This window comes from Actinia tenebrosa, unplaced genomic scaffold, assembly GCF_029948245.1.
Source record: "Actinia tenebrosa isolate PJP-AT-01 unplaced genomic scaffold, QUT_ActTen_1.0 PGA_scaffold12__29_contigs__length_12842862, whole genome shotgun sequence".
NCBI lineage: Eukaryota > Metazoa > Cnidaria > Anthozoa > Actiniaria > Actiniidae > Actinia > Actinia tenebrosa.
Window position 1 is genome coordinate 3676818 of NW_028292572.1, and position 24573 is coordinate 3701390.

Consider the following 24573-nt stretch of genomic DNA (forward strand, 5'->3'; position numbering starts at 1 on the left):
GTCGAATGAAAAGTTACAATTGAATATCCCACCCCCCCGATTCTATCTTCACCTTTCAGTTTTACCTAAATTGGGCTTTCTGTGCTTATTTGGAGCTCCACATTTAGGGAGTGCCTAAAGTTATATATTTATAGTACTACTTGCATTATCAAAGTTGTGCACATAACGTTTACCTCTTAAGGAACTGTTACTTCCATGCTTCTATTTCACTTTTAGTCTTTTTCCCTAACCTTTTTGTAACACTTTTGTGTTTAACTAACCTTCTTAGCTTATAGATTATGCGATTTTTTCCAAGATTTTTTTCCATTTTTTCGTGAAATATTTCTGTCAAACACACGATTTGTGAATAGTCGCCATGTTGATGATTTTAACAAAAAAATTGTCAATAAATTCTATTGCTGTATCATCCAACATGGCCGCTGTGTCTTTTATTATTTCACTCCCCTGGGAATGATTGAAAACCAGCAATAGGCCATTTCCATGATGGCATCATTTTACTTCCACTACCAAAATGCTTCGTGCATTTTCTTTCTTTTTCAATTTTTTGTTTCCGCATGAGAAAAGTAAGACAGTTGTGCTAATTTACTGAACAAAAGAAAGTGTGCAAGGGATTCTGGTAGTGTGGTAGTAAATGTTATTTAAAGCTAAAGCTATATAATGCAAGTGATCCACAGAAAAAGTACGACGAATGTGATTCTGACCGACGTTTATTTTTCATAATTTGGGGAACTGTAAATTTCATCGCATAACAACATTTTTGTAAATCTTTATGAATTTTCTTAAAACATAAAAGCAATTGATTCTTCCGCTGAAAAAGAGCACTTGGCATGTTTGGAAAAACACTACTCGAAAAAAGGTTAAAAATAATGATCACTCGCCAAGGGTTCGCCTATACAAAAAGTGTTAATGAGGAAATGATCAAAAAATAAAAAATGAAATGGAAGGAAATGGAAGGAAATGGAAGGAAATGGAAGGAAATGGAAGGAAATGGAAGGAAATGAAATGAAATAAAAAGAATTTACAGCGTATTTTTTAAATTGTTGAAATCAATGTGCTTACCATAGCGCCGTCGATTTTCATGATCATTGTCCATCCCCCAGCATCACAGCCAATTATCTCAGTCATGTGACAAAACACGTCAGTCTGTTGGCCTTGGATGATGAAAGTATAAGCCATGTTTTTTCGGAGGCTGTTGAAGGATTTGAAATTCAAAATCGGTCAACTCGCACATTTAACTATCTGGTATATCGTTATCCTTACCTTGTTTTCTCGTAAATATCTTTACATGAAGTCACATATTCTGAAAAAAAAAAAAAAAAAAAAAAAAAAATTTAAATTAAATTTTGACGTGATGCGACACTGGTGGAACGTATCAATTGTGTAGTGATGGTGGTGTAACGACAAGGATAATGGTAAGAATGATGGAGTTGATAGTTGGTTGATATTATTGATAATGATAATGATTATAATGCATAGGAGTGACACTAATGATGCTAATTAGTAGAAAGTAAAAATATATTAATGTTACACATTAAAACCCAGCGCTTAAGAACCTAGATTTGAAGAACCTGTAAGATTGAGGAAAATAATGATGATGTTGAAGATGGTAAAGATGACGACGTAACGACAGCATGTTCGTTTCTGATGATGACGTGACATATTGATTACACTAGCTAGATTTCAATCCCGACAATAAAACAAACTTGCGCTATTCAAGACGATAGTTGGTGATATTTTACCTGTCCAATGGTCGCAGTTAGGTCCTGTATTATACTCGCTGCAGTTGAGGCACTTATAAGCATTTGGACCACAAAAGTCTGTCGAACACACTCCTCCATTCTTACAAGGTGAGCTCACACAAGGATCAACTACCACTTCCTAAATCAATAAAAGCAACAAAACAAATAGATATATTATTGCATAATTAATAATTAGTAACTATTTAACAATGAGACTACGAGGTCGAGTTTTCTATGAGTCAATAGATAGTCGATGAGGCGCGTAGACGAGTAGTCTAATTGTTTTAGCATCAACCTACTAGCTAATATTATGATATTGAAAACAAAAACTGACACTGATAACTTTACTGTACAAAGCGACGGTCAATCGGCAGCAATAAGTTGTCTTTTGGATTTTTTGTGTTCTTTCAGGGAATCCTTTTAAAATGCCAACAATATCTCAAAAGTCAGTTAATTGTCCGTCGCAAAGTTTGCACATGAAAATCTCAGTGAAGTCTGACGGCCGATTTTTCGTGTTAAAATTGCCATAATTCTTCAGTTTTTACTTATCTGTACCACAGGGGGCCCAATTTAGATTAAAGTGAATGGTGAAAATAAAATCAAAAAAATTAAATAATTAATGTTTTTTTACAATTCGAGATCAAGATAATGTCCTCCGTAATGCGAAACAGTAAAAAAATCAAAAAATGCACAAGAGCATTTTTTTTCTCGCGTGCTTTTGTTTTCCTATATAATTTCCCTATGGTATCTGATGTCGATCTTATATATATATATACTCTGACAAGGGAGGAAACTACAGTCGCCATATTTGATCAAACAACTCACTTTAAACCACGATTTCATCGTCTTTTAAACCTCGAACTCCACAAAAACTTGATAAAAACGATCCCTACGATGGGAGATTCATTTATTTAAAACTCTTTTGGCTCTTCCTACAGGATTTCTATGATTGAAATTTTCGTGCAGAAAATTTTTCGCTTGCAGAAAATTTTCTGCCATGTTATGTCAAAGCTACTACTTGCGTAAAACTCGGGCGAGATCGAATTTCGACCTCACTACTCTCCCGCACAGGATTTTTGTAACGTGTGCACGACCCACCACCAGCCACCTCATAGGGCTAGTTTTGTTCTTGAAAAACCCTTTCACAAAGTCCTCTATGGTCGACATTTTTCTGCTTTTTTGGTTGGTTTTACTTTAAAAAATTAAAGATAACTACAGATAATTCAACACGATATCAAGTTACTTAAGTGAAAATCACAATGGATTTCTTTCATTTAACTTAGAATTTTTGGAGATTTCTGCACTTTTTCAGGACAAAACTGTATCATCTTGAAAGCTGGTAAGCAAAAATCGATGCTTCTTTTACTTAACGATCTTTTGGTAAGCTAAGTAAGCTATTATGCTTACTTTATTAGCAGCAAAACAGAAAATAAGCTGGACATAAGATCGACGTCGTTCCTGAGCTTGATTACTCAACTATTGAATCATTTATTTCTTGTTTTGCCAGGCCCTATAAACAACGAAACCAATCTGATGTTAGCTAAACTGATAATCCCTTCATTGAAATATTTTCATTTACATTCAGGACTTCTAAAACGAAAAACATAAAAATTTAGCATCGATTTTTGCTTACCAGCATCTCGACATCAGATACCATAGGGAAATTATATAGGAAAACAAAGGCGCGCGCGAAAAAAATGTCCTAGTGCATCATTTTTCATTGATTTTTTTACTCTTTCGCATTACGGAGGACATTATCTTGATCTCGAATTAAAAATAAATAAATAATAATAATTATTATTTAATTTTTCCGATTTTATTTTCACCATTCACTTTAATCTAAATTGGCTCCCTGTGTCTGTACCGTTCAAAACCTCAATTCCTTTCCTTGATACAGTCTTGTCTTTTCTACAATCGATTTTTAAAGATTTTTTAGAGAACAAGCAGAGATATCGACGAAACTTGAGTATGCACTTGTTTATTTTTCGCTACTCGCTATATATCACAGGATAGATAGTGAGTACGTTAGCCAATGAGATTGCAGGATTTGTAATAGTATGCTAGTAGGTTTATGCTAATAACTATTATCATATGACCCGTATCTGCCTGGGCGTGCGCTCTTGAACGAGGAGGGGCGTACGAATCCGTACGACCCTGCTAGATACCTGTGACTTTCTTTTATTTTATTATTTTTCTTTTCGTGAGGGTCATATATATATGATAAAATGGTTATTGACTCAGTTAGGTCGGGCCGTACGGGAAAATATTTAGCTCTCGGACACTTGTACGGCATCACCTCCAGCCAAATATTTTTCCCGTACGGTCCGACCTAACTCAGTCAATAATTACATATTATGATAGCCATAAAAGAAGATAAATGACATCAGACAAAATTCATACAAAGACGACTCTTTATACATACTTTGGGTGCGTAATAGTCAAACCCAGGTCTCAACTGCGTACATTTAGGTTTGGTTGCTAAGGTATCGTTATTCAGTTCGCAAATGTGACTGGGACTGCCTTGAGTTTGATAATTCATAGAGTGACAGGATGGATGGTTAAGGCATTCGAAAACACATTCCATGTAATCCTTCACTTTCATACTCTTGATCACGTGATTAACCATAGATGAACCTTGACAGTAAAGACGACAAATAATGTTAGAACATTCAGAATAAAACTTTCAACTCAGGCGTGCCGTGCCGTGACGGGACCGAGTCTGAGCGTTTTGATTCGATGTTCAGTATTCTAGCATAATACTATTGATTCTAAAGCTGTTACTTTGACATTTTTGTTTTTATTTAACAAATAGATCAGGCTTATGTTCTGTTTTCTGATAAAACACGACTGGAGCTGTGGGGCACGAAAAAGTTATAGAAATCACGAGCCTTAGGCGTGCTGTCAATTATATGTTTAATTTTGTATAGAAAAAAATGGTTTTGACGTCGAGTAATTTTACCCCTACTGCTTTAACCCTTGGTGGCTCTAAAATAACTTATCCCAAAATTATTGCAAATGTTTTTAATAATTTTTAATAATAAATATTTTGTAAGCATTGGCTCAGATCTAGCTAATAACATTCCAACTGTAAACACTCCTTTTGAATATTTCATGAATAATCCTCTTCAAAATAGTTTTTTTTTGTAATTCCAACTACTCCCATTATAAATAGCCTCAAGACTTCCAAATCGGATGAACCATTTAGTATCCCAACAAAACTATTAAAATCCTTAGGTCCAGTCCTGTCTGAAGCCTTATCTCTCATTTTTAATTGTTCCTTTCTATCTGGTGTTGTCTCAGGAAACCTGAAAATCGTTCGTGTTATACTAGTTTAAAAAAGGATCTAAAACTACTATTTCTAACTATCGCCCAATATCTTTACTTTCTGTTTTCAACAAAGTGGTTTAAAAAACTGATGTTTAGTAGATTAGTCAATTTCCTTGAGCAACAAAAAATACTTTTTGATGGGCAATTTGGGTTTCGATCTGATAATTCAACAACACAAGCCATTTTATTAATTACAGATAAAATTCAAAAGTCAATTGATAATAAACTCTTTTCTTGCGGTATTTTTCTTGACTTCAGCAAAGCTCTTCACACAGTCAATTACGAAAACGGCGGGCACGCGCGCTTCGAAAAACAGCACCCTAAAGTGTAACATAAATTTCCTTGGACGGGCTCCATAATTTGGTGGACTGGTGACGAGTATACGGTTTTTTCCGAAGGGTCTGTTTGACGCCTCCTAGATCGTTCGTGTCTTACCGAAGGAGCAATCGGATGGCGGAACATTATCGATCTAAGCAAAACCTTTACAATGATACCAAACATGAAAGTGTTTGTTTAACGGGCGGAAAGTTATTATTTAATGAATTCGCTCGTTTTTATGCTTTTATAGAAATGCTTCTTTAGTCGTTATTTTGAGGCTTGGTAAATTTTCTCTATTTCTAATTTTTATTTCTATTTACTGCATTAAATTGGTTCTTTATTATCAAAATCGCAACTCTATCGTTTTGGTTTTCGCGATTTGAGCTTTGATTTCTCGCATGATGGCTTCAAATATGAGTAAAAACCGAGGAAAAAGCTGAAAAATGATAATGATACCGAGTTGATATACACAAAAAGCGACAGAAGAAACATAGAGAGAAACAAGTGATCAGCCAGAAAAAGATTGAAGAGCTAAAGGAATCGGACGATCTGGATAGCACAATCAAGGAGAAAGAAAGGTTGTTGAGTGCCAAACAGACACATTTAATTAAAGACAATAAATATTAAGGTATAAGGTTGATAAAAGTTCTTACAAAAATTGTGCTATTGATGTGTCAATTAAAACTTTTTGATATTTAATATCAAAAGAGGTTTTGAAAAGGATTGTGTTAGTATAGGTACCTTATTAAAGGTCATTTGATAAGGGTCTGTTTCACTGGTTAGCAACACCATTCTGTTCTGTATATAGTAGACATGTGCTTCATGGAAGTAGTCTTTATAAATTATTATCAAGACAGCCATTTATTTATTATAGAACTTTCTTATTCTATATTCGAGAGCTGTGCTTCATGTAAATACTTGTTTTATAAATTATTATCAAGACTGCCATTTATTTATTATAGAACTTTACTATTCTATTTTCTAGAGCTGTGCTTCAAGTAAATACCATTTTAAAAATGGTTATCAAGACAGACAATCATTTATTATAAAACTTTCTTATACTGGAGAATGTACAAAACAATCAGAGCAATGCCAGCTTATGACACAATGTTAACTCTATCCATATGCTATTATCCAATACATCTCTTTCAAAATTATCAATATCTTGGATGGAAGGCTTACATGAAAATATAAGTGATATATGCTACAAATTCTGTTAAGAAAGTTTATTTTTTTGCTTTATTTTAATGTTAGCTTCACATCTAAGATCATTTTGGGATGCAATCTGAGCTCACAACATGTGAGTAGAGTATTTCATTAGTTTTTCTCTGTGCCTCAAGCATTTCGACGGGGTTTTTAATGTTTCTCTCCGGGTGCTTTGAGGATTTTTAGTGTCGTAAAGGTCTGTTGTAATAGTTTTCACGGGTAGGGTTGGAGTAAGGAATCAGTTTTGTAAAATTTAATGGTTTTCTCTAGTACTTCAAGGATTTTTCATCAAGGTCTGTTGTAATAGTTTTCCCAGGTAGGGTTAGAGTAAGGAATCAGTTTTATAAAATTTAATGGTTTTCTCTAGTGCTTCAAGGATTTTTCTTCAAGGTCTGTTGTAATGGTTCTTGTTGTAATAAGTGTAATTTAAGCATTTGGGCTTCCTGTGGCCCCTGCAGGCCGTTGGGCCACCCCTAAGACTTTTAGGCAGCCATTGTAAGGACTTACTGTTAAAAACGAGTTAGAGATTTTTTTAAGAGCTTTCGAGAATAAAAGCCAACTATTACATGGTGTCAGAAGTAGACAAGAACTTAAAGAGGAATTAAGCTCGAATACGTGAAGGAACATGGCAGAAAATGACAACTCACACCGGATACCAGGTCCATTGGTCTTGGATGCCCAAGCGGCGGAGAATTGGAGAAAGTTCATTATGCAATTTGATATTTATCTCGTGGCTAAAGGAAAGGATGAAAAGCCAGGTAAAGTCAAGGTAAATTTGTTACTTAACTGTGCAGGACCAGAGGCAATCGAGGAGTATAGCCATTTTGAATTTCACGAGGGAGAAGACAAAGAGTGTTATGATGATGTGTGCAAGAAATTCAAGGAGCTTTGCGAAGGTGCAAAGAATGTCATTTATGAGCGATTAGTTTTCAATCAGCGCAATCAGAAAGAGGGAGAAAGAGTAGATAATTTTGTGAGTGAACTGAAGAGACTGTCCCTAACATGTGAATTTGGTGCACTTAGAGATTCGTTGATTAGAGATCGTATTGTGGGAGGAGTGCTGTCAAATGAGTTGAGAGGAGAACTTCTAAAAAGACCAGAACTCACTCTCCAGAGTGCCCACGATTATTGCAGAACATATGAAGCAGCAGAATTGCAAAAATTCAAGTTTAGCTCCCCGATTACTAGCACAGGCCAGCCATTAAGTGTTCATTCTGTGAAAGAAAAAGAAAAAAACAGTGCTCGCCTTTGTAAGTTTTGTGGGTACCAACACCCATTTACCCAACCGAATCGCTGCCCTGCATTCAAAAAGAAGTGCAACAAGTGTCACAAAGAAGGACATTTTGCAAAAGTTTGCCTAGATAAGGTAAAAAGAAAGCCCCAAGCTGAAGGAGAGAAACATGAGAGTGTTCTAGCCAAAGAAGACTCAGAGGAAAACCCTGAAGTTCATTCATATTTCTTCAATGGATCTGTGGAGATTGGAGGGATATCCAGCAGTAAAAAGAGCAAGAGTATGATCAAGCTCACAATCGCAGGAAAAGAAGTCAGAGTCAAAGCAGATACTGGTGCAGAAGCCACTGTAATCCCATATCACCTGTACAAGACCATTACAAGGGCACCATTACAGAAAATAAAGCAGCCATTAAGAGGCTGGCTTGCAGCCAAGCCTGTACATCCAAAGGGCTGTGTGCGCCTTCCAACTCAGTACAACAATCGCAAAATGGATTTGCTATACCTTGTTGTAGATGGAGATTTCACACCATTATTAAGTTGTGATGCTTGCTTAGATTTGGAGGTTGTCAAGTTCATGAATCTCGAACTGATAGACTCAACACAACCTAAAGGGATCGATTCACAAAAGAACCATGATAGAGAGGAGTTAAAGTTTGTGGCAGATCCAGTGCTGCGTGACTATATAGACTGTTTTAGCAATAAACCTGGTGCCCTCCCAAATGCAGTACATTTGGAGGTTGACCATAAAGTACCTCCAGTGATACATCCCCCAAGAAAAATCCCAGTTGCACTTCTAAAACCAGCACAAGAAAAGCTGAAAGAAATGGAAGAGGATGGCATCATCGTGAAAGAAGAGGAACACACGCCTTGGGTGTCATCAATGCTGGTGATTGACAAAAGAAAAGGAAAAGATAGGAACTCACCACCATCGAAGAACAGTGTAAGAATTTGCATTGACCCAAGGGACCTGAATAAGGCCTTGAAACGACCCCACTACCCAATGGTGACGGTAGAAGAAGTAGCCAACCGACTGTCTGCTGCAACAATCTTCACGACTCTTGATGCATGCAGTGGATATTGGCAGCTTCCCGTTGACGATGAGAGCTCTAAACTCCTGACTTTTAACACTCCTTGGGGAAGATACCGATTTACCCGACTCCCTTTTGGGATAAATTCAGCCCCAGAAATTTATCAGAGGGAGATGGATAGACTCTTCAGTGGAGTCCCAGTGGAAATTATAGTCGATGACTTTCTGATTCACGGTAAGGACAACAGAGATATGGATGAGAAGTTAACAGCTGTTCTGGAAAGGAGCAAGGAAATAGGATTAAAGTTCAACCCTCAGAAGACGAAACTTCGAGTTCCAGAAGTCAGCTATGTTGGGCATGTATTCACATCAGATGGATTGAAACCTGATCCCGAGAAGATTAGAGCTATTGCTGACATGCCACACCCCACAGATAAAGCAGGCGTTCTGCGGTTCTTAGGAACAATCAATTACCTAGACAAGTTTATTGAGCACAAGGCTGATCTCCAAGGACCTATCTCCCAACTGACTCAGAAAGATGTAGCATTTGTCTGGGAGAAACCACAACAAGAGGCATTCGACCAACTTAAATCTGTCATCACTAGCGCACCTGCTCTTGCATACTTTGACAATCAAAAGGAAACAGTGTTAAATGTAGATGCAAGTAGCACAGGGCTTGGTGCTGTGATCATGCAAGAAGGCAAACCAGTTGCATTTAGTTCAAAGACTTTATCTCCTTGCGAGAGGAGATATGCCAACATAGAGCGAGAGCTCTTGGCAATACTATGGGGAGCGCAGAAATTTCACACATACGTTTATGGACGACGAGTTATTGTGGAAACAGATCATAAGCCACTAGAGGCTATTTTCAAGAAAACACTGAATGAATCGCCTCCAAGACTACAAAGGATGCTGTTGAAACTGACCAAGTACGACCTCGACGTGCGCTATGTCCCTGGAAAGCAGCAAGCGCTCTCTGACTGCCTGAGTAGAGCCCCTTTACTTGACACACAGCCAATCAGTGAACATGAAGATGTCATTGGTGTGCACCTGATTGAGGATACTGGATTGGAAAATAGCACAATACAGAGGTTCAAGGATGTATCAAGCCAAGATGAGACCACAAGAGTTGTGATGGAATATGTTCTAACTGGATGGCCGACAGAGAAAGAGCAGGTGGATGAACTAGCCAGAGAATACTGGGGCTACAAGGAGGAGTTGAGTGTAGAAGACGGACTGTTGTTTAAGTCGGACCGAATGGTTGTTCCAAGAGCACTGAGAGGTGAAGTACTTGAAGACATCCATGGAGCACACTTGGGGGTGACAAAGAGCCTCAGTTTTGCTAGAGACTATGTCTTCTGGCCGTCAATGACAGCCCACATCAAAGATAAAGTTAACTCATGTGCTATTTGCAATGCATTCCGCAATCAGCAGCAGAGGGAGTCATTGCATCCACACGACATTCCTGGATTGCCCTGGCAAGTAGTTGGAACTGATATATTCCAGTATGGTGGGTACTCGTATCTGCTAGTCACTGACTTTTATTCAAAGTATTTTGAAATAGAATCGTTACGTCAGATTACTGCAACTTGTGTAATTAACAACTTGAAGAAAATCTTTGCACGTTTTGGAATCCCAGCTGAAGTAGTCAGTGACAATGGGTCACAATACAGCAACACCAGAAACCTGTTTAACTGTACTCATGAATTCAAACGGTTTGCAGAGGAATGGGGATTCCGACACACGACTAGTTCACCAGAGTATCCACAGTCAAATGGAGCTGCAGAACGAGCTGTGCAGACTGCAAAAAGAATTTTGAAAAAAGCTGAAGCAGATAAAAAAGACCCGTTTGAAGGACTCCTCAAGTACAGAAACACCCCTTTTGACGATATAGGGGTCTCACCTGCTCAGCTCCTGATGAGTCGACGAACTCGAACAACACTACCAACTCACAGGCGTCTCTTAGTACCACGAGCTGTGGAACCTGGCCAGGTTCAAAAAGCACTTAAGCAGCGCCAAGATGTTTCGAAGGCTAACTATGACAAACGCAGTCGAGACCTGCCACCTCTGAACGCTGGGGATAAAGTACGAATTCGTCCAAATCAGGCGAAAGAATGGCGTAAAGCAGAAGTTTTGCCGAGATCCTATGTGGTACGAGATGAGCAAGGACACACTTACAGGAGGAATAGAAGGCAAATCATTGCAGTTCCAAATGATCAACACATGATCCCCAAGTTCAAAACAACTTTTATGAGTCCCCAACCTAAAGACTCTCCCACAAAGACACAAGATGAAAAAACGCACTCAGTGTTACCGCCACCCATCTCAGCAGGGATCTCAGAAAAACCAAAATCACCAGAACATCAGTTGCCAATGGCAACACGATCAGGACGACCTGTAAAGAAGCCCCAAAGACTCATTGAACAGTGTTGAGGAGGGAGATGTTGTAATAAGTGTAATTTAAGCATTTGGGCTTCCTGTGGCCCCTGCAGGCCGTTGGGCCACCCCTAAGACTTTTAGGCAGCCATTGTAAGGACTTACTGTTAAAAACGAGTTAGAGATTTTTTTAAGAGCTTTCGAGAATAAAAGCCAACTATTACAGTTCTCTAATGTTTAAGAGAAACTGCATGGGTTGTCCTCCAAACTCTAGCTATTGCAATGGTTCTCTCATGTTCTTCGTGGGTTTTTAGCAGTCAAAATTTAATATTAATGGATGTCGTCATTGCTTCAAGAAGGGTTTAAGGTTTTTCTCCACGAAGTTTTTTGGTTCTTACGAATTCTTTGAGGGTTTTTTACTCTGACATTTCAACGGCTTGCTTTTTACAGCCTGATAAAAATTTTGACTGCCTCATTATTATAGCTACTGACTGATTATATGGTGGCAGCCAAATAATAATAATAATAAATAAAAAAAATAACAAGCATTTCGGGATCCAAGTTTGCAGACTATTGAGAATCACAAGAATATAGTTTTAATGGTGTTGAAGGCATCCAAACTAATTCCACTTCCAATGGTGAAACGAAATTGTCAGTTCTTCCTTGTTAAACTTGCACAAAAAGAACGAAATAACTTCGCATTTCCTGATTTTACTTTGTAAACAATGCGACTCACAAACCAAACGAGCAGCAAAACAATTCGTTAAAACTCGCTTCGTCCTTCTTAAAATAGCCCAAAGCCCCGTACAGATCTCTCTTGTCAATTACCTTTTCTTTTTCCTCATTAATTTCTTCAATATCACTACCTTTTTCCATTTATATATAGTCAAACACAATATTCAGCTGTGTGACGAGCAGCCATTTTGTTTGAATGCTATGCGCGAAACCGCTGAACTAAAGGAATGGCGAACACGGCGTTTTTTTACAGCTCCAGGCCCGAAGCTAGAGTTCTATGGTATTCGAGGAATTCCCAATGCCTGGTTTAGGATTTATCTCACAAATAGACGGCAATTTGTATCGGTAGGAAATGTTTCATCTGACTCTCGGCCCATTTCTTGTGGGGTTCCACAAGGGTCAGGGCCCACTTTTATTTTTAATTCATATTAATGACTTTAATTTAGTAACTCATCTGCTAGTTTAGATTTTCATCTATTTGCAGATGATAGTAATCTTTTTTTCTCTCACAGAAATTTACAACATCTTGAAAAACATCTAAATGATCAGTTATGCTTATACTTGGCTATGTGCTAGCAAGTTAACTCTGAATATTGAAAAATCAAATTTTGTCTAAGTTCATTCCCGTCAAAAGAAAATTTATTTCACTGTGAATTTAAAAATAAGTGAAAAATGCAAGGGCAACAGAACAGACGGATTGGGTTTTAAATATGTGTGATTGTTTCAGTTATTCGTAGATTTCTAATTGAATTGATATATGTTTGTTTCTCTCCTTTAATAAGTTAATCAAATCAAGGGCACTAGGACACCGAATGTGGTTGGATTTCTATAGGTTTTTTTATTCCTTTCGATTATTTGAATTAAATTAACGTTATACTTGTTTGACTTATCTTTTGTCCGTGTTCCTTCGTTCGCTGTTGTAATCTAGACGTTTTCATTCCAAAGGTCAAACGGTTTGAATAGTCTATGAGCGTTACTTCTTTTACGGCCGTTCAGTACATGACTCTGTTTGTACTATACCAACAATAACGCGACCGCGCGATACTCCTTACGTCAATAATATTCAACCGTCCAGAGTTAATATGGTTAATCAAATTCACCTTAAGTTCCATATAGAGCCCCGGGGTAGTATGGAATGCCGTTACTGCCAAAAGCCTTTCAGTTTTCACCACCTTGTTCAAATGGTCATACTAGATATTGAATTATGCACACCATAGATTGAGTTTCTTAATTGTACTTTCAAGTTCCATACCAAGTATGTCGAGAAATATTTTTAGTTTTAGTTTCTTGACAAAAAGTTGACGAGAACTCGACGATATTTCTCTGTTTCTCGACGAGATTTCCTCTGTTTCTCGACGAGATTTCTCTGTTTCTCGACGAGTTTTCTCTATCCACAGGGAACCCAAAATACTTTTTACGGGTTTCCTGTAGTCTAGCATCCATAGTTCTTTGCAAGCTATTAAACATGGCGGCTGGCTCTCGTGAGGAAGAACTTGAAACTTTTTTCCGTAATTTTGATAAGCTCTTGAATCAAGTGACGTCTTTAACCGATCACCTTCTTCTTGGATATCTTGAAAGGAAACTACAAGACTATATAAGTGTATTATTTGGAATGATTTGTCAGTTAGAAGGTGGAAAGAGCAACGACAATGAACCGTCCAATGAACCAGAACATAAGCTTATGCTCCAACTATTAGAAGAGCTTTTTACTCTTTCCTATGGGAAATGGGAAGTCATTTTACAGACAATATCAGAGCAGGAAGTTGAAATTGATCAATCGGGATACTATCCTCTCAAGGAGAAAACACTTGGGCGTCCAAAGTTTTCAATTACCAAAGAACAATTACTGATTCTTCGCGAGACTGGTATGAAACGGGCTAAGGTTGCAGAGTGCCTAAACGTTAGTGAAAGGACATTATACAGGCGTGTTCGAGACTATGGTATTCATGGGACATTTTCCGACATTTCAAACACAGAATTGGATAAAGTACTAAGGGAGATATTATCCATAACTCCACGTGCTGGAGAAAGCTACATTCGTGGAAGTTTGAGAAGCAAAGGAATACTTGTTCAGCGTTGGAGGGTAAGGGAGAGACTGCAAATCATAGATCCTATTGGAAGGGCAGCGAGGAAAAGTCAAGCAATACAAAGGAGAGTCTACAATGTCCCAGCACCAAATTGTTTGTGGCATATGGACTCCAACCATAAACTCATAGGATGGCGAATAGTAATTCATGGATGTATTGACGGCTATAGTCGAACAATCATCTACTTGAAATGTGCCACTAATAATTTGGCAAATACAGTTCTTCAATTTTTCCAATCTGGAACTGACATCTTTGGGATTCCCAGCAAAGTTAGAGGCGATTTGGGTGTAGAAAATTATGATGTAGCAAGGTTCATGATTCTGCATCGAGGTGCAAATAGAGGAAGTTTCATTACAGGGAGAAGTGTTCATAGCACACGCATTGAACGATTGTGGAGGGAAGTCAATCGGGTTGTAAACTACAACTACTCTGCTATATTCAAGCACATGGAACATTACAATATATTGGACTCAACTAATGAAATTGACTTGGCAGCTCTTCACTTTGTGTTCATTCCCCGTATATCGAGATCTTTGGAAGAATTTACTTCACAATGGAACTATCATGGCATCAGAACAGCTGGACATAGCTCTCCAATTGCTCTTTGGAATGCTGGTATGCTGTCTTGCAGCCTCTCCAGTTTACAACATCCCCAAGACATCTATCACTATGGTGTTGACTATGAAATGTTATCACAAGATGACTCAGATAATCACATTGTTGTGCCAGAAAATTCATGCCAACTTACTAATGGTGATTTAGAGGTACTTCACTCAAGCATTGATCCATTAGCTGATGACGGTGATTCTGGCATTAATCATTTTTGCAATGTAAGGTCTATAATTCTTGACAAATTACAAGAATAACTTTATTAAGTAATCACAACCTTATCAAGTGTTTGGTTGGAACTTAAGAGTAATCTTAACCAATATTTTTACATGTACCAACAACTTTGCAGAGTGTTTGCAATATACATCCTGTGAACTTGATGTTAGTCCAATAGTCTCTATAGCAAGTTTATAGTGTTTGTTGGTTTGTATTTTGTTTTACTTCGAGGTGGGGATTTCAAGCACTGGATATGGACTATTAGTTTCACAGGTTTATTGCAATCACTCGCATACATATTCCATAGTAGAATTATGTTCATGAAGTAAAAAAGATACATATATTAAAATGTTCTGATCTAAATGTACACAAACTTTCAATGCATCAATAATGGTTTACATTGCAACAATTTAAAACGGTTCGTAGGCTGCTCTTTAAAACAGTAACAAACGATATGATAAATCTGAATGAAAATATAACTCTTTTCTTTTTTTCTTCTTTCTTTTCTTTTAACACAGACATTGCATTCATCGATGAAGTGAAGCAAGTCAAAATATAGTCCTAATATATTTATAGTTCCTAGAAACAAAGGAACAAAAAAACTATTTTTTTAGGAAAAAGTCATCCTTGCAACTCAGGCATTCTAGAATGATATGCCATTCATGCATTTACACTTTTCCAAAATACGCATTGACAAATGCATAGTCAAACATTTCAAACAGAACTTCTTCACTTGGAAGGTGGTACTCTAAAGTTGGCCTTCGTAGGTGCAAAGTGTTTGCACATGTATTTGCAAATGGAACAAAGTTCCAGGCTTTGTCTCCACTTGCCTCAGGAAACTCAATGGCTGGTGATGCACCAAACCCTAATAGTGGCTCTTCGTCTGCTCCTGTAACGAACTGAAGCACATGATTGAGAGTTACATTTCCCCTTCGACCACTTGCTGCTTCACGGCAATATTTATTAAATGCAGCATAAACACTGCTTTCATCTTTTCTGGCATTAGAACCTTCCTCTGAAAACTTTGGACTTAACACGTGTAGTAACTTTTTTCTAGTAAGCACAGCTGCTGGAGATGGACGAAAGAGTTGGAGAAATATTGGTATAACACTGCCAATCTGATAAAGACCCACCCTTGCAAACCCTTTCCGAAGGTTTTCAATGCATTTGGATGGTTTACTTGCATTGAATAGTTCCTGCAGGAGCTCTTCTGAAAGGAATCTTGGAATCGACCCATTTTGTAGAACACTAAGTGCCATTAGTAATCCTACATTTTCATAGTCTTTTGACAAGTGCTCCTTTAAGCCATTATCAAAATACTTGGTCTTGATTTCCTGCAAACATAGCCTAAAAAATTCCCGTCTCGGGCCACCTGAATCTTGTGCACTTTCACCATAGAAGGATACCTCAAGTGTCAGCCTAGGATTCTCAAGTTCTTGGACTTCTTCTAGAGCACTATCAAGAACATTGTACCTGAAAACAAATAAAATTGTAAGACACAAGCCTTGACCTTTGGATATCTGAGCCCCTGAATGAAAAATCATACCTGTCAATGTTAATAAAATTGGTTTCTCCTTCCAAACTTTCAGAAGCTCTTTGGATGTCAAGATCCCTTCCAACATTGAAGGAGGATTGAGCACATCTTAGTACTTCCACAGGATCAGTGATGCCTTTCTCGTAAATATACTGTATACATAATGTAATAACTGATTGGAACTCAGAATCTACAGTTGTAGGTGATTGGATTGGGATTGCTGCTTCCACTACTGACGATGTGTTTGGCACTGGTGTCCCTGGTTTAGTAGCAGACAATGCAGAATTGCTGGTGGTAGGTAAGGAGGTCACTTCATGCACCACTGAGGATTCATTTGAATCAGCCTTTTCTGCTGTAACCTTACTTCCAGAAGGTTCATCACATTTTTCTGGGTCCACTGTTGATAACTCTGTTGATACAAACAAATATTATCCAGTCAATATTCTGAATCACATTAAATCAGAAGGCCATGCATTTTTACTACAGAATAAGGCTGTATACAGGCATGTGTTTAACAATAAAATCATATTGTGTCATGCAATTTTGTAATCATATATAATTATGATTTCAGACCATAAATCTTAACGAAATATGGCCACCAACGAGTTTTAGAAATAAAACCCAATTTCAAAAATAACCACTAACATACTTAATTAAGCCCTATGTGCCACCTGGGCACGAGGTCGGCACGAGGTGGACAGGTACATACTTAAAATATGAATATGAATTTAGGAAAGGTATGATAATGAAGTGGTGGTCATAATTCGTTAAGGTCAATGTTGCACTCCATTCAGTTCAATAATTGTCATCATTTTTATTGCACATTGTGCCTGGCACATTACAGTAAGAAAATATAAAAAACATGAAAAATGCTTTAAGTTTCAATGCTTCCATTGCTTTTATTAACCAAAATACCTTTAATCTCATTTTCTTGCTTTTCAAAAACTGAAGTTTTAAAAATTAAGTCATCATCTTCATCCTCACCATCATCATCTGTTAGCTCATATACCTGTAGACACAAAATTGAAATTCTAAATAAAAGGAATATAAATAAAGTAACATTTCAATATTACAGTCAAAGCAGGTCATGTATACCCCGATTTTTACCCCAATAATACATTGTTACAAATGATATCCATACATAGACACATACACAGGAAGCCTGTCACCAAAAGCAACTGCTTTTTGCATATAGAATATCCTTTGATTGTTTAATCCAATCAATCAGTAATCGAATGTTTTGAATATTCGTTTATATAGTATCAAACAGAATGCATTCTTGAAGTAAATAATGGCTCAAATAATCATATATTTTTCGAATAAATAATGCCTTCTTGGGGGTACTCTTGGCCTGGTATGACTGTAATTATTCTGCCTAAATCTATATTTACCTCAGTTTCAGTTTTTCTCTTCTTGGATAACTGGAGGCCTGGTATATCTAGGAAGGTCTTACTGGGTCTTATATAAATTGGCCTATCTTTAAATATTTTCTGCAGCAAGAATGCAGACAACTGTTGCCCAGGTGCTAGATTGGGAGGCAGCAGCTTTGAATGGACTGGCATTAATATCTCAATATCATCAAATTCACCAAGTTTTGATGGAAAAAGGCTCTTCAGGTAATCGCAAAGTGGCAAGTAGTCTAAGTCCTTGCTGAAAGTCGCCCCAGACACAATATGGTTGTTTTCAGATAGAAAAATTCGAACGCCTTGGCGGGGAACTTTGTCTTCATTCGGACCAGCAAGCAAAATAACGTCCTTTACATAAGTGCCACTTGCTTTTTTTGTGCTGGTTTTTACTTGCTTTCGTTTTCGGCCTTTCATAAAATTATAGGCAAGCTGGAATTTAGGAACAGTAGAACTGCTTGTACCGCCGCCAGAGACAGTATTAGCGTTGCTTGTTGATGCAGTAGGCTGAGAATTTTTGGCCTCTGAACGACCTCAAAATCTCTTTATGTACTGTGGCATCAGATACATTTGTCTCATTGCTCTTTTCATCCGCTTTCTCAAACTCTTTACTCAGGGTATTTATATTTTCTAATATTTTTCGAATCGTTGGATTCATGTCAAAACTCCGTATGCCTCGTGTATGCCAATTCTAGAACGTACCACGTTTCAAAATGGCGCACATCAGCTTGCAAAGAACTATGGATGCTAGACTACAGGAAACCCGTAAAAAGTATTTTGGGTTCCCTGTGGATAGAGAAAACTCGTCGAGAAACAGAGAAATATCGTCGAGTTCTCGTCAACTTTTTGTCAAGAAACTAAAACTAAAAATATTTCTCGACATACTTGGTATGGAACTTGAAAGTACAATTAAGAAACTCAATCTATGGTGTGCATAATTCAATATCTAGTATGACCATTTGAACAAGGTGGTGAAAACTGAAAGGCTTTTGGCAGTAACGGCATTCCATAGGGGTAGGCTACTAGCCTGCTTGCCATTGTTCTCTCGTCTGCTCGCTTAATCCAATTATTTTGAAAGGTGGGGTGGCAGTGTGTTTACACAGCGATGACAGATGCAGCACCAACGCTAGCGTACGAACCACTGCCGAGCCTAGACATTGGGTAACACGATCTCCCTCGGCCCTCACTCGGACCCGAACGCTAGTAATTCGAACCCTAAGACGTGACTACCAGATTACGACCTCTATAACTAACACAGTACAGGAGTTAGAGATTTAAAGACCCATTGCCACTTACCGTGATGCATCAGTGATGCCTTAGTGCTATGTCGGAAAAGGATTTAATATGAAGTTATTATTCAATATATGAATCTTTGAATTTCATGGACCACAAATTCATCTGTGACCGCGGTGCATCACGGTAAGTGGCAATGGGTCTTTAAGTACCATCGATCAACGACAACGCACTTTTACCACACACTAAAATCCCCATTCTCATGCGACAATTTTTACTCAAAGAAACTTCCCCCTTTTGTATCAACAACTACAATAAAGGAATTTTTTTACGATATTTCGTAATAGCAATATAATCTTTATTTGTTTAGGCTAACTTGCACACCGGCACGTCCAGTCAACGTGAGCGTGACCTAAAATGACCTACTGGCCGATATTAATATTTTTGAACTGTAATTGTCTGATCGTTGAGGTAGAAAAGTTACATTTCATTTCGTAAGCAGTACCCTGTGTTCAAGATATGCTTCCCTCTAATTGGACTCTAATATTTTAAGGAGAGTTAGTAACTTTCTTTGCAATTGAAGCGAAAATGTTACTCATGCCGAAAATACTACTAATGCCGAGGGAGATCGTGTTACCCAATGTCTAGGCTCGGCAGTGGTTCGTACACTAGCGTTGGTGCTGCATCTGTCATCGCTGTGTAAACACACTGCCACCCCACCTTTCAAAATAATTGGATTAAGCGAGCAGACGAGAGAACAATGGCAAGCAGGCTAGTAGCCTACCCCGGGGCTCTATATGGAACTTAAGGTGAATTTGATTAACCATATTATCTCTGGACGGTTGAATATTATTGACGTTAGGAGTATCGCGCGGTCGCGTTATTGTTGGTATAGTACAAACAGAGTCAAGTACGGAACGGCCGTTAAAGAAGTAACGCTCATAGACTATTCAAACCGTTTGACCTTTGGAATGAAAACGTCTAGATTACAACAGCGAACGAAGGAACACTGACACAAGATAAGTCAAACAAGTATAACGTTAATTTAATTCAAATAATCGAAAGGAATAAAAAAACCTATAGAAATCCAACCACATTCGGTGTCCTAGTGCCCTTGATCAAATTTACCTTCAGTACAGTAAAATAGACAGGGGTAGGAAAGCAAGAGCGGTTCTTTTGTGCTCTCGTCTGCTCGGATAATCCAATCATTTTGGGCAGTACATAAGCACTTTGTTTACACAGCGATGACATATATGACTTTGGCGAACACAAAACGAACTGCCCGAACCATTTAGAAACCTGAACTGGAAATATCACATTCGTGAACTTTGTAAGACGATAGCTAGAGGAATTGGTATTCTAGTTTAACTGCGTCATTTTGTTAATATTAACGTATTAATTAAAGTTTATAATTCCATTATTTTCCCTTTTTTTCATTTATGGTATCATTGGTTTGGGTGATACTCATAAATCATCAATTGAACCTCTTGCAATTTTACAAAGGAGAGCAAATCGGATTATGACGATTTTTCCTGATTTCTTTGCACATTCATCTCGATTATTCAAACAATATAAACTTCTCAAATTCAATGATATTGTTAGTTTTTTCACTGCTCAATTAATGCATCGTTAACATCTGGGCAGGCTTTCTTCTAACTCTTACAATTTTTTTTATGAATGTCAGTGACAGGCACAACTTGTTCTGCCCTCCGCTTGCTCTAACTATGGATTATTTAATAATAATTAATAATAATCTTTTAATAATGATAATCTTTATTTTACCATAGCCATATTATAAATAAACAAATGAAGAAAGAAAGAAAGAAAGAAAGAAAGAATGAAAGAAAGAAAGAAAGAAAGAAATATATATATATATATATATTTAGAAAACTCATTAATAATTCATGAAGAAAACACAATAGAAATCATGACCATGAAGGTGATTTTATATCGGATATAGATTCGTCTTCATTTGCATAAACTTTAACTTGGATTTTCTCTATCAAACTTGGTTCATTTCGTAAAGAATTCAGTACAATATGAGAACATACATCATGAGTTTTCTAAGCCGTTCAATAAACTCGCAGATCGTGTTGCCTCGTGTTTTATACCCGATAAAACACTCCTGCTCGTTTATTAAACAGTACATATATATATATATATATATTTTAAAACACTCATTAATAATTCATAAGCTTATGGTCCAATTGGAGCCACCATTCACGTCACGTGCATGCACCTTTATACCCGATAAAGTCCTCTTCATTAGTAATCAAGTGATTTTATATAAAGACACATGTGATCTTTATATAAAGACCACTCGAATACTATGAGGATGACTTCATCAGGGATGAAGTATGCATCCAAGTTTAGATGAAGACTTAGAGCCTCGTCAAGGCATAGTCAAACCTAAAAATCTTTGACTAACGTGCCTTTCTTTGCCTTGACACGCAATATCCAACGTGTGGGAGCTTCTATTGAATCTGGTTGCGCATGCCCGTGACGTCAAATCTCTATCGAAGTATAAAAATCCATTTTCGTGACGTGTATGGTGCCTCCAGTTGAACCAAAATCTTATAAATTGTTCGTGAGTGTTTTAAGCAGTTCAAAAAACTCGTAGATCGTGTTTTATCAGGTATAAAAACACTCGGCTACGCCTCGTGCTTTCATACCTGATAAAACACTCCTACTCGTTTTTTAAACACTACATATATATATATATATATATATATATATTTATTTGTTTGAAAAGAAAAAGTCAAGACAACATTTTTCCCGACAAGCCTGTTTCGTGAATTGCTTCACTCTTCAGGGGATTTAATGATAAGAATATTCATTACTATCATTTATATAGAAAAAGTATACATATAAATGATAGTAACGAATATACTTATCATTAAATCACCTGAAGAGTGAAGCAATTCACGAAACAGGCTTGTCGGGAAAAATGTTGTCTTGACTTTTTCTTCTCAAACAAATATTCTGCTCTACTTCTATCGATGTATTGAGCACTATTTTACGGAAAATTGATTCACAGATTTCTTATATATATATATACACTTGATTGCAGAAACGTTGTAGTATACATTTATACAAGTACCTAATATATTCAGTATATTTAATGATATGCAAAACTGAAAACTCGCTTTATTTATTATTTGTTTCATTCAATGAACGTCAAAATATTCTATTCTTGTGTTTTATATCCTACAGATTATAAATCGATTGGTTTTGAGGGTTAAAAAAGTAAAATTGAAATATACATCTCATTAGGTATTTGTATAAATGTATAAATGTATACTACAACCTTTCTGCAATCAAGTGTATATATATATATATATATATACATATGTTGTGTCAAGCAGTTTGCTTGTGCTATATAACTTTACTTTTAAGAACAACGTTTTGCTTTGAAAAGAGAGGGAAAGGACCGAAAAAAGCAAATATTTGTCGTTATTAAAGTCCAAAGGAAATCCACTAAAATTGATATTCCTTTTATATTTCTTTCTATGAATCCAATACAATGATAACTGGGAAGTGATGACTAGTAACTACGACCATTGCACAAGCAGCTGAATTAATAAAAACTCGTCGCAGCATAACAAGAAAGATTGACAAATAACTGGACTACGTACTCTTTTGAATTACTTATAACGAACCTAGAAGCAAAGGTACTCGGTTGTTCGTCGCCACGGTCCCTTACTGACTGCTTTGATATTAAGTATCATACAAAAGCTTAGCTTACCTTGTATTTTATTGAAAGTAGCTTTTTTCATGTTTTCTTTACGATACATGTCTGGTTCCAATCCCAGTCCTTGAGTAGCATACCGTAAAACGAATACAAGAACGAGTAACAAATATTCAGTCAGCATTCTTGTAAAGTTCTTATAAAGTTCTTATAAGCAATTTTTGTTTTATATCTTTTCTGCGTATCGTTATAAACAAGGCCTTTACAACTTCTTGGATCAGTTATCATTAACGATGAGGCTATATTAAGAAAAAAAGTATAGGTCACTGGTTTTATGAAGTTGTCCTGATAATATCTGTGTTGCTCTGGTTATGACCGACTGAATAGATAAGCTATTTTTAAAATAAATATTGTTTGTTAACAATGCAAGACTGACGTAATAGCTCCCCGTGGTATCTTAACAGGAAGACAATGAATATATTTATATATATATACATATATATATTTGGAAATAAATAAAACTAGACTAGTTTTCTTTTAAAATATTTTAATTTTGTTTTGGTGAATAAATAGATGGCATGTATCGTCTTGTTCACAAGCTCTAAGGCTAACGATGAAATTTAGGCTTCATAATTCATATATGTATTATGTATTTGGAAATAATAAATAAATAAAACTAGACTAGTTTCCTTTTCAAATATGTTAATTTTTGTTTTGGTGAATAAATATAGCTGGCATGTATCATCTTGTCACCATCTTTAAGGCTAACGATGAAATTTAGGCTTCATGATGTTTCACAATTCAGAAAAGTTGCATTTTTTTCCTGTTTTTGAAAAATGAAACCTTTAAAAATATTCAAAAATTAGAAAACGACCGTTTTTGTTTTTTTTAACTAAAATAAAGTCAGAATGATGAGTGTCAAGGTGTTAAAGCGGCGGTTCCAATAATGTTAATTCCATACTGAGCACATGGTAAATAAATAATAACTGACAAATTCATATTCCCTGCTGATGGAATAGCCGGAGCTTACCTTCAGCAAAAAAAAAAAACAACAAAAAAAACTATTGGTCAACCAATCAAAATTGAGTTTTCAGATAGATTAGCAACCCTGTTAAGAGAATCCGTGAAATACGAATTCTTAATTCTTTAAAAGGATTGTCAAACACTGACGAAGTGTCATTCCAATCGACAAAATATATCTCATGCATTGCACTTAGTCTTTGCTAGAAAATTGGTATTTACCAATAATTCCTTTTCAGGAACGCGGCGTCATCTTGTGGTTATACATTTCATTAAAAAATGTCAACAAAGGTTGGATTAACTCTTTAGAACATGATTTTGATAAATTTGAAAAAGCTGTACAATTATGAAAATGTAGCAGTTCTTAGTTGAGAAAGGCAGGTCTCGTTATGCCAAACTTCTTGCTTATCAGTATGGTTCGGCACAAGCCTCGTGTTGTTCAACGTCATCGATCGTGACCGATGTCATCAATTATTCATTGCTTTGTTAATGAATGCAATTTTAATCACGAAGAAGTCTTGTCCAAAATTTATAATGGGAAGTTCAAAATAAGAACAGCTTCTGGTTCTTTGCCCAGTCGAAGGAAATTATGGTCTAAAAAGTTTCTTAAAAACGCTTCCTGTAGTCTGGACTGATTCGAAAAAAGATAGTCTGTATTCGCTCGGCATAGAATACGGAGCACTTGGTTCATGTCACTAGCCGGTCGCAAATTTTCGCAAAAAATACGATAAATTACCTACGTTAATGAAGCCAAACTAGTCTAGATTTATCAAGGAATATTAAGCGCCTCTTGTACTCTACACTACTTCTAATAAGGATTAT

General features: G+C 36.7%; 2 protein-coding genes and 1 long non-coding RNA gene across 3 annotated transcripts in view; 1 reads left to right on the forward strand and 2 right to left on the reverse strand.

Annotated features, from left to right (window-relative positions):
* The window catches only part of LOC116287979 (uncharacterized), a 33048-nt gene extending 9938 nt beyond the window's left edge, over positions 1–23110 (reverse strand). Inside the window, exons 1-5 of the mRNA XM_089028442.1 lie at positions 22789–23110; positions 4162–4373; positions 1740–1878; positions 1261–1300; positions 1060–1189 (exon numbers count right to left, since the gene is read on the reverse strand). Coding sequence (XP_088884568.1) covers positions 1060–1189; positions 1261–1300; positions 1740–1878; positions 4162–4373; positions 22789–22915 — 648 coding nt within the window. The 5' untranslated portion in view covers positions 22916–23110. The remainder of the gene's footprint in view (positions 1–1059; positions 1190–1260; positions 1301–1739; positions 1879–4161; positions 4374–22788) is intronic.
* Positions 14903–18394, reverse strand: LOC148911989 (uncharacterized). Its single transcript, XM_089028440.1, has 4 exons — positions 17799–18394; positions 17323–17416; positions 16420–16816; positions 14903–16346 (listed from the first exon to the last, which is right to left on the reverse strand). Exons 1-4 carry the CDS (start codon positions 18225–18227, stop codon positions 15542–15544), a joined length of 1725 nt encoding a protein of 574 aa, XP_088884566.1. The 5' UTR covers positions 18228–18394; the 3' UTR covers positions 14903–15541.
* LOC148911990 (uncharacterized) lies at positions 19102–23472 on the forward strand. Its single transcript, XR_016119479.1, has 2 exons — positions 19102–19229; positions 22582–23472. It is a non-coding gene; the product is annotated as an uncharacterized LOC148911990 (long non-coding RNA).
* Positions 23473–24573: the final 1101 nt, after the last annotated feature.